At 34.4% G+C, this 16018-nt stretch overlaps 1 protein-coding gene across 2 annotated transcripts; it reads right to left on the bottom strand.

The window, feature by feature from the left end:
• Positions 1-9567: 9567 nt before the first annotated feature.
• LOC131076413 (glucose and ribitol dehydrogenase) lies at positions 9568-13581 on the bottom strand. 2 transcript variants are annotated; one of them, XM_058013582.2, is made up of 7 exons: positions 13334-13581; positions 12896-12985; positions 12589-12813; positions 10967-11121; positions 10717-10886; positions 10022-10207; positions 9568-9921 (listed from the first exon to the last, which is right to left on the bottom strand). In XM_058013582.2, the coding sequence occupies exons 1-7, from the start codon at positions 13334-13336 to the stop codon at positions 9899-9901; spliced, it is 852 nt and encodes a 283-aa protein (XP_057869565.1). In that variant the 5' UTR covers positions 13337-13581; the 3' UTR covers positions 9568-9898. The 2 variants fall into 2 exon arrangements, with proteins under 2 accessions (XP_057869565.1, XP_057869564.1); XM_058013581.2 differs by lacking the exon at positions 13334-13581 and having other exon boundaries at positions 12896-13292.
• Between the last annotated feature and the right edge of the window lie 2437 nt (positions 13582-16018).

Genomic DNA, 16018 nt, shown 5'->3' with positions numbered 1-16018 from the left:
TAATTCAGTCTTGCATCAAAGAAACTAATGATCAAGTGTGGCACATGTACTTTGATTGCTCGTGCAATAAAGAGGGAAGTGGGGCTAGGATTCTATTCATTTCACCAAGTGGAGAAACATTTAAGTATTCTTTCAAATTAATATTTGAATGTACCAACAATATTGCTGAGTATGAGGCTCTAATTACAGGATTGAACCTAGCAGTTAAGCATGGAATTAAAATCCTTAGTGTATTTGGGGACTCAGAACTGATAGTGACCCAAGTTAAGGAAAGATATGCCTCTAAACATATAAGACTGAAGCAATATAGGAATGCAGTGTGGGACACCATTGAATTGTTTGATGCCTTTCAGATAAATTGGGTTGATAGGTCAAAAAACATAATGGCTGACTTTCTGGCGAATATTGCACTAAAGGAAAATGATATGACATTGAATGGGATATCAAAAGTGGAGATAAAAGTCAGACCTTCTATCCCTGATAATCTGTACAATTGGTAGATTTTTCAAGATGATGCTGACTTGCTAAACTTCTTGCAGTGTGTGGATCATTATCAAGCACAGGCTATTAAATTTAATGACTTTGTGGAAGAGACTGATGGGAAAGAAACCTTGTTTGGACAAGAGATCATACAGCTGAAATCAAACAAACTACCAAGAGGTTTGGTTGCATTGGGAAGGACTTTCAATACACAAGACAAAATAGAAACTAAAGTGATTGCAGCTAGAGAAAGTGATGTTGAATAGGTTAACTTGGGAAACAAGGAGTCACCAAGGCATGTGTTTGTTGGAAAGAAATTAACCCCTAAAATGAAGCAACAACTGATAATATTGCTCAGAAAATATAGGCATGTTTTTGCATGGTCATATGATGACCTCAAAGCTTACAGAGAAGATCTTTTCTAGCATGAAATACCCCTTAAACCTAATGCCAAGCCATTTAGACAAAAACAGAGACCCGCAAATCCAACCTTTCTACCTAAAATGAAAGAAGAAATAATAAAGATGAAAGATGCGGGGATAATCAAACCTTGTAGGTACTCTACTTGGGTTTCGAACTTAGTGCCTGTTAGAAAAAAGAATGGAGATATAAGACTCTGTGTAGACTTCAGGAACTTGAATATATTATCTTTGAAAGATAACTACCCATTACCAAATATGGATATCATGTTGCAAAAGGTAACTGGTTGTGAACTATTATCTATGATGGATGGATTTTCAGGTTATAACCAAGTAAAAGTCAGGGAAGTTGAGCAATACAAGACAACCTTTACAACACCATGGGGTACATATGTGTATGCAAGGATGCCATTTGGCCTAACTAATGCTGGAGCAACTTTCCAAAGAGCAATGGATGTAGCATTTGCAAAGCTAATAGATGTGATAATGGTGGTATATCAGGATGATCTAACCTCTTATTCAAAAAGGGTTGAAGACCACTACAATCACCTTGAAAAGATATTCAAAAAGGCTTTAGAATATGGGATCTCTCTTAATCCAAAGAAATGTCATTTTGGAGTTGAGGAAGGAAAGCTCTTAGGACACATAGTATCCAAGGAGGGAGTAAAAATTGATCCTGAAAGAGTGGCTGCAATCAATGAACCCCATTCCAAAAACCATTAAAGCCATTCAGTCATTCCTGGGACAAATCAACTTTGTCAAGAGATTTATCCTAAACTTTGCAGACATTGTAAAGCCTATAATGCAGATGTTGAAGAAGGGAGCCAAGATAGATTGGGATGCAGAAGCATTGGATTCCTTTGTAGTAATCAAAAGGGCAATATCTGAGGCACCAGTACTAATATCACCAAATTTTAGCAAACCATTTCTGATCTTCTCTTTTGCCTCCCGTCACACGGTAGCAATAGTATTATTACAGAAGAACCAAAATGGTTGTGAGCAACCCATTGCATACTTCAGCAAATCGTTGAGCCCATTTGAGATCAAATATGATATAAATGAGAAACAGGCTTATGCCCTAGTGAAAGTAGTAAAATATTTTAGGTCATACTTGGTAGGAGCAAAAGTAATAGCTTATCTTCCTAATGCAACAGTTAAAGATATATTTAGATAGACAGAAGTCACAGGAAAAAGGTGCAAATGGATCAATCAAATCTAGTTGTTTAACATTGAGCTCAAGATTTCACAAGTCATTAAGGGTTAGGGATTAGCTAAACTCATGGTAGGAGCAGATTTTGAAGGATTTCAAGTAAATAAAGTGGGGCTTGAGGAAGCCAGTTTCAGTATTGAGCACACAGTATGGTACACAGATCTTGTGTATTATCTTAAGCATATGAAGTGTCCAGACAATATGACTGATAATCAAAAGAGGACCTTGAAGTTGAAATCATTAAAGTATGTGATCATTAATGGTGACTTGTATTGGAAAAATGGAGATGGAATATTACTATTGTGTTTAGATGAATGTCAGGCAGACAAAATCTTGCAAGAAATGCATGGTGGAGTGTGTGGTGGTCATTTTTATGCCAGGACTACAGCTCGCAAGATATTAAGGGCAAGGTATTATTGGCCACATGTGTTTAATGATTCCTATTAGTATGTTAGAAAGTGTGAAGCATGCCAAAAATTCTCAGGAAAAATGAAATACCAAGGAGCACTCCCATTAAGACCAATGCAAGTTGAAGAACCATTTCAACAATGGGGTTTGGATGTCATAGGGGAAATACATGATAAATCTAGTGGAGGATACAGGTGGATCTTGGTAGCCACTGATTATCTGACTAAATGAGTGGAATCAATCCCTACCAAACAAGCTACTAGTAAAGTGGTGATCAAATTCATGATGGAGAATATTATCACTAGGTTTGGTGTCCCTGCAAGAATTATCACAAACAATGGTATGTGTTTTAGATCTAAAGAACTCAACACCTTTTGTGAGGAGTATGGCATCAAGATATCTCATTCATCTCCTTATCACCCCCAAGGTAATGGACAGGTTGATTCTAGTAATAAAAATATTCTCAAGATTATTAAAAGGATGTTAGGATAGAATAAGAAAGCATGGGATTCTAATTTGAATCTGGCAATCTGGGCAGATAGGATAATAGTGAAGAAGTCTACAGGAAGATCTCCATTTGAGTTAGTTTATGGCAAAAAAGCTAGACTTCCTCTAGATAACCTCTTGCCTGTTCACAAATTCATAGTAAAGGAAGAGATTAATATCATTGATCCTATGCAAGAAAGGCTTGTGCAATTAATAGAGTTGGATGAAATCAAGATAGAGGCCCAGAAACAAAATGTTAAATTACAGAATCAAATGAAGAAGTTATATGACAAAAAGGCAACAAATAGGAAGTTTGAGATAGGTGATTGGGTTTTGATGTGGGATGCCAGAAACCAAGACAAAGGTAGGCATGGAAAGTTTGAGGCCCTTTGGCTTGGGCCATATGTGATTATAGAGAAAGTAGGGGAGGATGCTTATTACATACAAAGTGCAACAAGAGACAATCAAGAATTGCTAGTACATGGACAGTTCCTGAAGAGATTTTTCTCTTAAAATATTATTCCATGTAAAGTAGGTTAGGGTTCATTTTCTATTTTATATACCACCAACCACCATTAGTAGGTCCCTATTCACCAGGGATTCTAGATTCTTGAAGGCATCCATAGTATACCTCCATCCCTAGTTAGAGCCACTGTTGAGCATTGAATTTAAATAAATAGAATTATGTGGTTTCAATTGAAGCTACAGAAGTTTTCTTGAGAAAAAAATGAAATCAAGCATGCCCTTGAGAATTTCGATAGAACCCTTGGCATTTCCATCGACATCAAAATCCTAGAGATTATCGCTCAAACCAAGGCCATCGGATTTTACATGCTAATCCTTCACCGAGATATCTAGTTTGATTGAAATGGTACACTTGTTGTATCGAAGAAATCTATCAGTGTTTCATTGATAAGATGACTTATCGAACAAACTTGGGCCTCGATGAGTTCCAAAAGTGGCTCATCAAAAACATTATTTTCATCGACAGGTGGTATGTCGAGGAAACCGCAGGAAGTTCTCATCGATAACACTTTTTCGAGAAAAGGAAGGTGTCGAAGAGGTGCAAAAGTTATTGGCCGACGATCACAATTTCATTGAAAAATGAAAAGTCAAAGGAGGATATTCCTCTTTCGCCGACATGAAAGATTTCATCAATGACCCAGGCAGAAACTGGATAATGAGGGACCGTTATTGGCATACTCAAAAAATGATAAGATGGTTACAAAATGTGGTGGTGAAAGGATTCCCGCTGAAAACGAGGTTTCAATGAGCCGATGGAGGATTACATCGACATAGACACATGAAGTAGAGCCTTTCGATGAAATTGAAGAAATCGATGAAGCCACAAAGCTCCTTAACAATGACGGTAATTTCACCGAAACTAAGGAAACATCGATGAAACATGACATTTCGAGGGAAGATAAAGTTAAGCCACCGAAGTACATGATTCCATCGAAAAGGGTGCGGCCATAGAATTGATGAGCATCGATGGACGATATGAAGTGCTGCTAGACGAATGATTACTTTCTGCCATGAGGATCAATACAAAGCTTAATAAGGTCACTTCATCATAAATTCAAATAAATTCCTCTGTGACCATTATGCAACTGATAATGGTAACTGATAAAGTCGCCATGAATGCTCGATAAATTGATAAAAGAGGAAACACTTCTGAGCGACACTTGAATAATTCATAGCAAGCCTCGGAGAGCCGAGATGATTTGAGATCAAATTCACAAGTGGTCTAGAGCGTGGTCGTTAGATGCTATAAGAGAAACAATTATATTAATTATCTTGGCATGCTTAATCTCTTTATCTTTCACTTTGTTAAGCAATTGTAATCAGGTTGTTAATGATGAGGGGACGTGACTTCTCAGAGAATAGGTGTTGCTCACTTATATATATATGAGAAAATTTTGTAAAAGAAAAAGAATAGAATAGAAGATACCGGACAAATACTATAGCCTCTGGCATACTATTGTACCATTTTGAAGCTTTAATAGAATCAGTCATTTTTCTTTGCATATGTGTTGTGGATTATCTCGTTTTCTGTAGGCAGTTGTTTGTGATATTATCTAAAGGAGATAAGGTTATTCGTATTCTTATAGTGAAGTTTATGTTTCTATTTTATAAATTTGGATTAAAAAGATCTACTCATGGATTGTAATTGTTCCTTTAGTTCTTCCTTGAATGGTCCTTTAAGGTTAGGGTTAAATTCATTCAAGCAGTTTATAATATAAACATTTAGCACATCTCATAAGAAACAGTAACTGATAGATTTACCAAAGGGGGTAGGTTTAAAATTGACTCACAAATCATACATTAAGTCCTAGGGAAGTATAAGACTCTGTGGCCCAAATAACAGGAAAGACACTGGTCATTCACAAATCGCGACCTTTACCATACTAATTATCTATACATTAAAGCAATAGGACTAGTTGAGTAGGACACATAAAACCAATTAGCAATAGTGTACATACTTATAAATTTCAAGTACAAAGATCAAATAGCTTTCACAACAACAATCTTGAACTCATCTAAAAGCCACCTATCCTAGGAACCTATTCCATTATGAGGTAGGGAAGAATTTAGATCAAGATACTCAATCTGCTATAAAAAGCATTAGTCATCGAAAGCCACTAGTGAATAGGTATACCCGCCTAGGTCTTGTAAAGCCTAAAGTGAGGGAGTTAGTAACCAAATAGGTTCACTCTATAAGTTGGCCAAGTCAATTGGAGGGTTTGATCATAGGAGATAGCATTTCCTTAGAACCTATCCAATCTGTTGATTTGAGACCCAACAGGAAGCATGGACAAGGTTGAGAAAAGTGTCTCAACCTGGAGGAAGTAGAGTCCTGATAGAACTCAACAACATCCTCTAGAAGAGTGAGAGTCCAAATTGGACTCAACCATATCATAGGAGGAGTTAGAGTTCAAGTAGGACTCAACTATATCCTAGGAGGAGTTAGAGTCAAAGTAGGACTCAACAATATTCTCCTAATATCTAAATAAATAATATCCTCCTAATAAATAAGTTCACCTAAGTAAACTTAAGTCAAGAGTTGAATGGAAAATAACCATTTACTCTAACATTAGCAAGTTCATTAGAGGTTGTTGAGGTTTCCACAACCTAGCATTTCCTTGAAATATTTTTTCAAAAGAAATGAAATCTTTTTAAGGACAATGAAGGTTGAAGTTTCAAAATTAACTTTAAAGGTTGACAAAGTTTTCTTGACCTTGTTAGACTCTGACAAGAGATTCAAAACTTAAAGAAGATAAATATTTAAGGGAAAGAGAACAAGGTGAAATCTTTGAAGTGGTAAAATGTGAGGTTGTCACAACATCGTTGGCTTCTAATTAAGTTTTGACAACCTATCCAATAGTTGACCTACAACTAAGAAGTGCCAACTCCAAACTTTTTAAAGGCGTATAAAATAAAAAGGGGAAAAAGAAGGCAATTTTGAAACCTTTGTCAACCTTGACAAGGTTTCCAAAACTAATTTGAAACCCAATATTTGTTCTTAGAAGGATTCAATTTTTGGCGCTAAGGGTATCCAACATTAATGATGTCAAATTTGAGGTATGTGCAATTAATGTTATTACTTCAAAAGATTGTAAGCCCTAATTTATTCATTTTAAAGGTCATTTACCAATGATAAACAACAGTTATAGAGCTCTCAAAGCCAAATTATGAAAAGAAATCAAACACTATTCAGAAAGAAAAATTCCCATAGCCACAACTACATTTGAAATAAGTATCCATTCCCAAGAACTAGTTTTGTGTTGATATTAGAATATTTTTCTTAAAATTCAACATAATAACTGGCTAAAACAAGGGGAGGTTCTATAAAAATTTCTCCAAAATTCGTGATTATTGTTTAAAGGTTAGGATTTCAAGAAATGAAGTACAAATACCTAGATTATGAGAAACTCTCAGGTTTAGAGAGCACATTGTCTAAAATTGAAGATACACAATCAGGGCATAGTAATTTACAAGAATTATGAGAGGGTTAATCATCCGAACAGGCATCCAACCAGTCAAAAAGTTGCAAAAAACAGTTTGCTCGAAGTTGTCGCATTCTTAGTCACCTTATAGTGCGTAGACCTTGTGCTAGAGTGTATAAATAGATATAACCCAAAAACTAGAGAAATCAAGATGAATGATGAAAAAGTACTAATAACTATGGACCAAGCTAGAATTCACTATTATTTTAGGCTTCTAGAGAGGGTAGTGTATTCAAATTGGGATTTTTGCAACGTCAATCACAAATTAGCAAAAAGAAAGGGTCTTATAGAAACATTATAGCTAAAGAATGGTTCATGGCACCCAAGAAGGGATAGGCTCAACTACCCAAAACTATTCATAAATCTCACCTTAAAGGTGAAGTTATTGACATTGTTATTTATTGCATAGATTATGTCGTAATGTGAATGCACATGATTTTGAAGATTGGATTTCTTCTTCGTGCAAGGTATGTGTCGAACAACAATACTTGGGTTGGGAGAGCTTAAAAAGCGACAAAATTCATTCCATGATAGCAAGTTTTACTCTCAACAAATTCTTCTGTATGTCATCATACTTATTCCATGCCCTAGCTTGCACAAGACCATGACTCATGTAAGTCATGTAGAGCAATGTGATGACAATATCCAAATATATAACTATAACCCTGACTTACAATTGGCGAAGAGTTATTCCAAGTTTAGGAGGGTAATGATGCATTTACAATGAGGTTGGCAAGGGAATTACAAGGAGATCTAGGACAAAGGATCTTACCAGAAGCTATCCAATTGCTCAATCAATATGGAAGTCATTTCTTGCAGTTTCAAAAAATTTCTTATATATGGGTAAGTGGGTTAAACTGCCCAAATATGTAGAGGATAAATTTGTCCTAATAGAAGCTTGAAGCCTACAGACAAGCTTGTGAAGTCAACAAAAGATGTATAAACAAGAAGAAAGCCAGAATCTAGTTCCCTATTGGGCTTGGTCATTACATTTGCAAGACCCAATATGGCGCTTTGAATATTGAAAGGCCCTTGATTAAGTATACTGAAGGATTGTAATCGGATGTTGAATGATATAGCTCAAAAATCTGTAAACATTGGGTGCCAAGTTAAAAAGAAGGATAATTCAGGAGATGCAACTACATACGAGCTAAAGGTTGAGTTTGAAAATACCATTGATACTCCCTCAATTCATAAGTCCTTCAACGAAGGAAAAATTAAACAGATTAGCAAGGATTGATTCAGCATTGGCCTGGTATGTGAATCCTGTTAAGACTTTTGCATCTAGAAATGAGACTGTTCAATTAACTAGGGCCTTGTGGAAACAAACTCAGAACGACCTCATCCCCAATGAAGAAGTCCGGTGGTGTTACAAGCACTCAAGGACTATAAAGCTCGACTGGTAGCTCAATAGAAAGGTCAACAGGACGGTGCCAACATGGAACAACAACAACCGCCACCTCAGCCTTAGCGCTTTTCTTCCTTTATTAATTTTATTGAAATGATTCTTTAAAAGAATCAGTTCAATTTCAAGAACATTAGGGTAGTTACATATTTTTGACATTATAAATATATGATGAATGGGGTATTGGAGGGTTTGAAATTTTGATCCCCATTGCATTGTAATGTAATAGGGAGAAATTTGAAGATCAATAGAATTTGTGTTGTGTTTCTATGGGTTTCATGGTTCGTGTGTATTGAAATTAAAAGTGTGTTTATGTTTTGTTGAGTTTGTGAACTTAAGTATTTAAATGCCATTTTTTTTACAACACTGGTGTTCATATGAGCGACTTTTCCTATTTTAGAATCTCAACAAAGTTTTGGCTTAAGTTTTACATTTTCGTATTGATATTTCAATCTATGTGCTGGTATCAATAGTGATTTATCTTTCGGATAATTAAAAGGTCTTTGAGCCTTAAAATTGATAATTTAAGTTTTCATTATTTCATTCTAGTTTCATTCTTCACCTTTGTTGCGTGGTGATGCAAATATGTCGATATTTTTCCAACTTTTTGGTTAAGAGTAAATCAATAACTAAAAATTTGAAATTAGTGAACTAAAAAGAGTATCAAATTTATATACATCATTCTAGGACACATACCTTTTTTATTTTTAATACATTTTGGGGGCTGACCTAGCATAACACATCTCCTTGTGACATAACAACAATCCTCTCAATGCATTTTTAAATATTACCAATTGTGAGATATTAAAAAATATTGATGAAACATAGGTAAATCAGACAAAGTGAAAAGTAAAGCTCTACAAATTGCAAAAGTAAATTTGTAAGTATAAAACAATTTAATGTTTATGAAATCAACCTTGTCCAAAGCAAAAATAATATTCTAATCTCAATGTGAATAATAAACTGCCATATCCTATCTCTCTGATCTTCAAACATCACAAATTCTAAAATCTTCATTTAAACTATTAATTATTTGATCATATATATAATAACGAAATTTTAAAAAAACACTAACAATGCAATTATCACTATTAGCTCTAAATTAATCTACACTTATTTGTGTGCATTCTATGAGTTCAAGTTAAATCACCCTAAAAAAAAAATTTGCCTTTTCATTATGATACACGAGATATTGCATGAGGCAATTGACCATCATACATGCTTATATATTAAAGCTTCAAAATGTAATGAATGGTAAGACATCTCTTGAATCCCATATTGAGGAAACATTGAGTGAGACAGTCTTGTTAAAAATCAAAGCCCCACAAATAAGAAGAAAATCACATATTTGCAACTGAAGGGAACAAAATGACCACCCGAACTTGAATTCCGTGCATAGCGAAGAGCAGACATGCATATTCTAAAGCCCAAGGGCTAGATAATTGAAATGCACCATCAGATACAGAATTAAGGCATCATAGTCTCAAGAGTACATGGCAGCTCCCCCTGCACAAGGAAAAACATTTTAATTAGACTTGATAATGCAAGAAGCTACTGCATTCTGTTTAAACAAAAGTGAATACAATAAAGAAAATGGTAACCCTACCATTAGGATGGAGAACTTGGCCTGTCATGTAAGAAGCATCTTGAGAAGCAAGGAAAACATAGCATGGAGCTACCTCACATGGTTGTCCAGCTCTTCCCATCAGTGTATCCTCTCCCAGATGGGCTACTGCATTGGCATCTAGAGATGCAACATTAACAGGGGTCCATATTGGTCCAGGGGCAACACCTGCAGAGAATGTGCCAATCTTGTTCAATGGGGATGTAAACAATGTTATTAAAGAATTCAAACTTTCACAGTCCATAATATATAGAGAAAAGAGTTGGAAAAACTGTGTAAAAGACAAAAAAAAAAAAAAATCTAAGAACAATAACATTGGATGATCTTCATGACAATTTAATGTATTTTTTTCAGGATTAGATCATGTAGATTATGTTGTAAAGTTTTGGATCAAACATTATGATCCATTTTCAGGACAATAGAAAAGAATAAGGATTGTTCGCAGACCAAGCAGAATAAATAGATAGAAAGAAAGAGGTCTACGAACAATGGCATGGAAAACTCTTTCTCTCTGTCTATTTATTCTGCTTGGTCTGCTAACAATCCTTTCAATTCTTTTCTCTTACTGTATGCCCTGATGATAGATTGTAGTGTTTGATCTGAAATGTTAGCAAAACAAAATCTACATGATATGAAAATTATAACCAAAAGCACAAAAAAAAAAAAAGAGGACTCACCATTAACCCTTATTCCACGCTTGGCAAGTTGCCTAGCAAGCCCCCTTGTAAAAGTGAGAATGGCTCCCTTAGAAGAGGCATAGTCAAGGGTACTCGGCATTCCTAGGTAAGCTTGTCTTGAAAGGCTATTGATAATGTTACAGCCCTCTTTCATATGCTTCACCGCATGACTGATTTACACATGGTATGATTCAGAAAGGGGAAAAAATGGAAGATGAAAAAACAAAAAGTCATCAATTAAGTCACTTACCTTGCAATGAAGAATTGAGAAAATATATTTGTCCTAAATGTGCGTTCTACTTGGTCAGCTTTCATGTCTTCAATCCTCTCCACCACATGATTTTCTGCTGCATTGTTAACCAATATGTCAATGCACCCATACGCTGCAATAACATTGTCCACAACCTGCACAAAGTACCAATTTACAGACATATGATGTTTTTCTTAAGAATGACAGATTGTCTAAACAGAAAGTTTTGGTTGTAAAGCCCATGTGATGTTCTAACATTTAAAGCTACTCACATATTGTACTTTTCAACAACTTCTTATTCTGTAAATTCGTTTTATAAGAATCCAGGGCATTCTTTTATGTCTAAATAATTGTTTTAGATATTTACATACTTTGAGAGTCATGAGAGTCATTGGTTGTTCTAAAATTTGTATACCTCCCAAAGAGGGGTGAAATATAATGATAAAATTTGTGTATCTATGTCATTTCCCATTTAGTTTTATGTCATTTTGAAAGAATGAATATATACATTTACATTATCTAAAAGTGGCACCACCTTTTACAAATGTTGGCTCCTTCCCCCTAGCTTTTATGTATCCCCATACACATGCATTTCCATATATTTATCTACAACCTATACATTTTTCACACTTTTTCTATACCAGTCACAAGTATTGCACTTCACATGATCAAACATTCATTCCATGCATAGATGCTACCCCTCCATCATCCTAGTCCATTCTCATGAGTGCAAGATTGATCCCACAATCACATATTTGATCCTTATATTTCAAATTTTGACCAAGACCCATCCATTCATTTCTCACCTAAGCCAACTAAACACATGTTTATAAATTTATTGCTATGTCCTTGCATTAAAGACATTCAATTGCATTTATTTAATATCATAAAAATAAAGAGAATTTAATTTTTGTTTTTTTATTGTATTGCAGAAAAGGAAAAATCTTTACATTTAAGGAAAGAACATTCTAAGAATGTTTCAATTGGGCGACAATGAACATTTGCATATCTAAAGCACGATGTTATGTATGACCATAACACTAATCTTTTCTTAAAGTTGATGTAATGAAAATTTTATTATATTGATTAAAAAAACGTTCCGGAAACATTTCTAAATATTAATAATCCTCAAAATAGTGCAGACAACAAAATGTTGGAACCAAAAACACATTATATAAATTATATAAATCAAATTAATCAAATTAGTGATTAGAAATGAACCTGTCTTAAATCCACAAACTCAATCCCTAACAAAGTGCAAAGTGGATTACTGACAAAGTTTTCCTTTTTTGGTCTTAAGACATCCTAATTTCAATATATCAAGAGACAGATTCAAGATCCATCTTTCCTAGAGTTAAAACGTCAATAACCATTTTTACATTTTACTGAATTACAAAAAGACTATTTTCCTTTACCAAACTTACTGGATCCCTCACTTTAACTTTATAAATTAACAATATATTAATGTTTTGCAAATGAATTGCCATCTACTGTTCTTTTAACATTTGAATAGGAAAATTTGTGTGCAACACTAGTTAGAACCACAAATAAGACCCATTTCTTAAAAGCCCAAAATCACAGATGCAATACAAGGAAAGTGTAGAACCAAATGCAATGCCCACCTCTTTGCATGTGTCATCGTTTCCCAAATCCTTGACAGGGATTTTCATGGGGTTTCTAGCATCAGCAGTCTTGTATTCTGCTAGCTTTTCCAGAGTCTCATTGGCATCAATTTCCTCCACAGTACCAACATAAGTAAAAACAACTGTGGCACCTTCCAGAGCAAAATGGTAGCACACAGCTCTTCCAATCCCCGAATCACCACCAGTAACCAGAGCCACTTTCCCCTGAATCAATCAATCAATCAATGCAATCAAAAAGAAAATTCCAGCTATACTGATAAACCAAAACAGAAACAAGAAACACTACCTTCAATTTCCCAGCAGATTTATAAGTTGGGGCAACTGAAATGGGCTGGGGTACCATAAGATACTCGAGCCCTGGCTGTATTTCCTGGTGCTGTGCAGGAAACGACATGATTTTTCTTCAGAAATAAGTAGCAGTTTGTATAAAGATAAGAAAGGGCTTATGCTGTTAAAATTTATCCTAAAAAACAGAGGACATTTAAGGTGGTCGAATACCCTAATTGAATGCCAGTTGATTCATATATATACTTAATAACTAAACATCCTCTGTTTTAAAGATCAAACACTCATAACAATTTTACACCTTTCAAACCCCAAAAAACATCTGACACTGATGTTTTTGAACAGCCGTGCATAAAAGGTATTCATCTAGTAATAGAATTGCCTAAAATTAGTAATTCAAATGCGATAAATTCAGATTATACACGTCTCGATGCCTTACCATGGAAGACGCATTTGATTAAAATCAATTTCTGACATTAAATAATTTAGGAAATTGCAGTGGGTGGGTCGATAAGCCAAAACTAATATCCAGCACTCTGACTTCATTTCATGGTGTATTCTATACTGTTTGACAGTCCAATCCAGAGCCCTATCGATTCTGATGACGGCTATTTAGCATAAAGGATGATATCCAGCTGGATGCATCCTTATCCTGTCTGCGCATGGCAGTTCTTATCCAACGTGTTTCCGTACAAGTTGTTTTAAGCGTGCAAAACGTTCTGAAACGGCACCCACTTTCCTCTGTGGCACTTGACGTGACAGGCACGCCACTCAATGATGAGTAATGGTAGTTATTTGGGCACATCTCTGGATGTACTGTTTTTATACATGTACTCTGGTAAAATAGACATTAAAATAATTTTTATTTTCAGTTCATTAGGGAAGAGGATCTACTAATTGTGCACCTTAATTTCGTGCATCTCAAAATTCTACGTAGAAATTTCAAATCATTCAATTTTTTTTACATTAGCTTACTTGGCAAGTCATCTGCTTATAACTAAGGTTTTAGGGTTACATCATCAAGTATGGTGCCACATCAACATGCTTTTTGCCAAGGTGTCCAAAAGAACCCAAAAAAAAGTGAGACCAATAGGCATGCAAAAGAGGCCCCAATATTTGTATAGCTGATGTGGCATCATATAATTGGTTACTTTTCAAAAAACTAATGGTACATTTTCTAATAATAACAACTTTAAAGTCACAACTATTGGTGCATAAACACACAAAATTGATATTTTATGATTCGAACAATAGTTTTTATTTGTACTATTATTAGAGCAAAAAGTATCAACAACCCTCAAAACAATTCATACATGCTCAACGATTGATGTTCTTCCCTAATACAATCATATTTGCATCCTAATGTTTAAATAGACATCACCTTCCATGATGATGACGTAGTCTTTTGTTCAATTTTATACTAATTAGAGGTTTCTTTCAAATGACTACACATTTTAATGGGTCGTATGTAAAATTCTTTTCTCTAACTATTTCATATGGATGATGGGTCATGTAATATGATCTAGAACATTAAGGGTTGAAAAATTATACATTGTCAAATAAAGATTATCTAACCATTCACATGTATTTATTTTTACAAAAACTTTTATGTGTAACAAAATAGGTATTGAATAAGTATGTTCTAATGTTGTCCATCACGAATTGTCCTTGAACTTTGAGGATTTATTTGAATGATTTAAAAGGAGGTGGGAAAAAGATTGATGGGAAGAAGTAATAGTTGTTTTGAACTTGATGGTAGGGGAAGTCAATAATGATTTGTGTAAGGGAGTAAAGAGAAGCAAAGGTTCTTTGCAAAGGAGTGTATCAACTAGTATACCTATATTTGGATTTATTTGAATGATTTAAAAGGAGGTGGGAAAAGATTGATGGGAAGAAGTAATAGTTGTTTTGAACTTGGAGATGGTAGGGGAAGTCAATAATGATTTGTGTAAGGGAGTAAAGAGAAGCAAAGGTTCTTTGCAAAGGAGTGTATCAACTAGTATATCTATATTTAAAAATATAGGTAAATTATGCCAAGAGATATCTTATAATAGAAGGGAATCTGACGATTGCAATAATATTAGTATACAAGAGTTTCAAATATATGGATAATAATAGAGTTGCTTAAGTATGTACCAGAATTTAGAATCATCAGATACTCATAATGCCACTTGATTTTATTGATTGTTCCCTTTTAAAAATTATGGCACTCTTCCACTATCATTTGAATGTAATTGTTTCATATAGTTGGAGACAAGTGGCGAGGGTTCTATGTTATTTGGAGTAATAAAATAACATCTCCACAAAAACCAAAAGATGGTATATTTCATGCATTTACACATCATTTGCATGTCAAATTGTTTCAAAATTGAATTTTTGTTTACGGACATTTTGATGTCATTGTAGATGTCTCTCGGCATAATAAAATCACAACTTCTCTCGTTGGAAAGTGGAGTTCAATATACAAAGGAGTCACTAGGTTTTCTGTGGAACTCATTGTTCTTTTATAAATACTCACTAGTGTTAGAAAGGAGTTTTTATTTTGGGAAGATTTATGAGCTTGAGAGAAAAAAATAGGTTTTTTTTTTCCTCAAAATTTCCATCAAACAAGTAGATTTTTCTAGCTAACTAAAAACTTTGGTAATAGCTCATATCAAGAGAATGGATAGACATTTGAATGTAATTTGCATTTAAGATGTATGGGAGTTGTTTGAGGTTTGTAGACATAGATGAGTTGATCAATATGAAGCTCATTTTTGGCAAAAAAAGTATTTGAAATCATAACACAAGAAGGGAAAATACAATAGGTAAGGTTACTTTTGATATTTTATTTTCTTTATTATTATCGGTTTTGGATTTGGATAGATGGGAGAGCATTAATGTTTGTTTTTTATATTTATGTGTTTTTAACATTTTGTAAAATAAAAATTTGTAGTTCAATTGATTGAGCAGAATTGGTGAGGATGATTTTTATGATTAAAAAGTCACCCACCAAGGTTTAAAAGCCCCCTTGGAGGCATTGAACAAGTTCACACTCGAGTGTTTGATTAGTTGAGGAACTTATGATTTAGATGTGTGCTTACTCATATTGTTGTAATTCGTTATATAAAGGTAGAGTTGTTGA

The sequence above is a fragment of the Cryptomeria japonica genome, chromosome 7 (genome assembly GCF_030272615.1).
Source record: "Cryptomeria japonica chromosome 7, Sugi_1.0, whole genome shotgun sequence".
In the NCBI taxonomy this organism is placed as follows: domain Eukaryota; kingdom Viridiplantae; phylum Streptophyta; class Pinopsida; order Cupressales; family Cupressaceae; genus Cryptomeria; species Cryptomeria japonica.
The sequence above is the reverse complement of the archived record's forward strand: the minus strand, read 5'-3'. Positions and strand labels throughout refer to the sequence as shown.

Bases quoted from the DNA above. Each gene is read 5' to 3' on its own strand.
- LOC131076413 (XM_058013581.2), bottom strand. From the start codon at position 13,003: ATGTCGTTTCCTGCACAGCACCAGGAAATACAGCCAGGGCTCGAGTAT. The intron at 10,208-10,716 runs GTGAGTCCTCTT...CATTCTCTGCAG, and splicing joins GCGTGGAATAAGGGTTAATG to GTGTTGCCCCTGGACCAATA. The intron at 9,922-10,021 runs GTAGGGTTACCA...TTCCTTGTGCAG, and splicing joins CCAAGTTCTCCATCCTAATG to GGGGAGCTGCCATGTACTCT.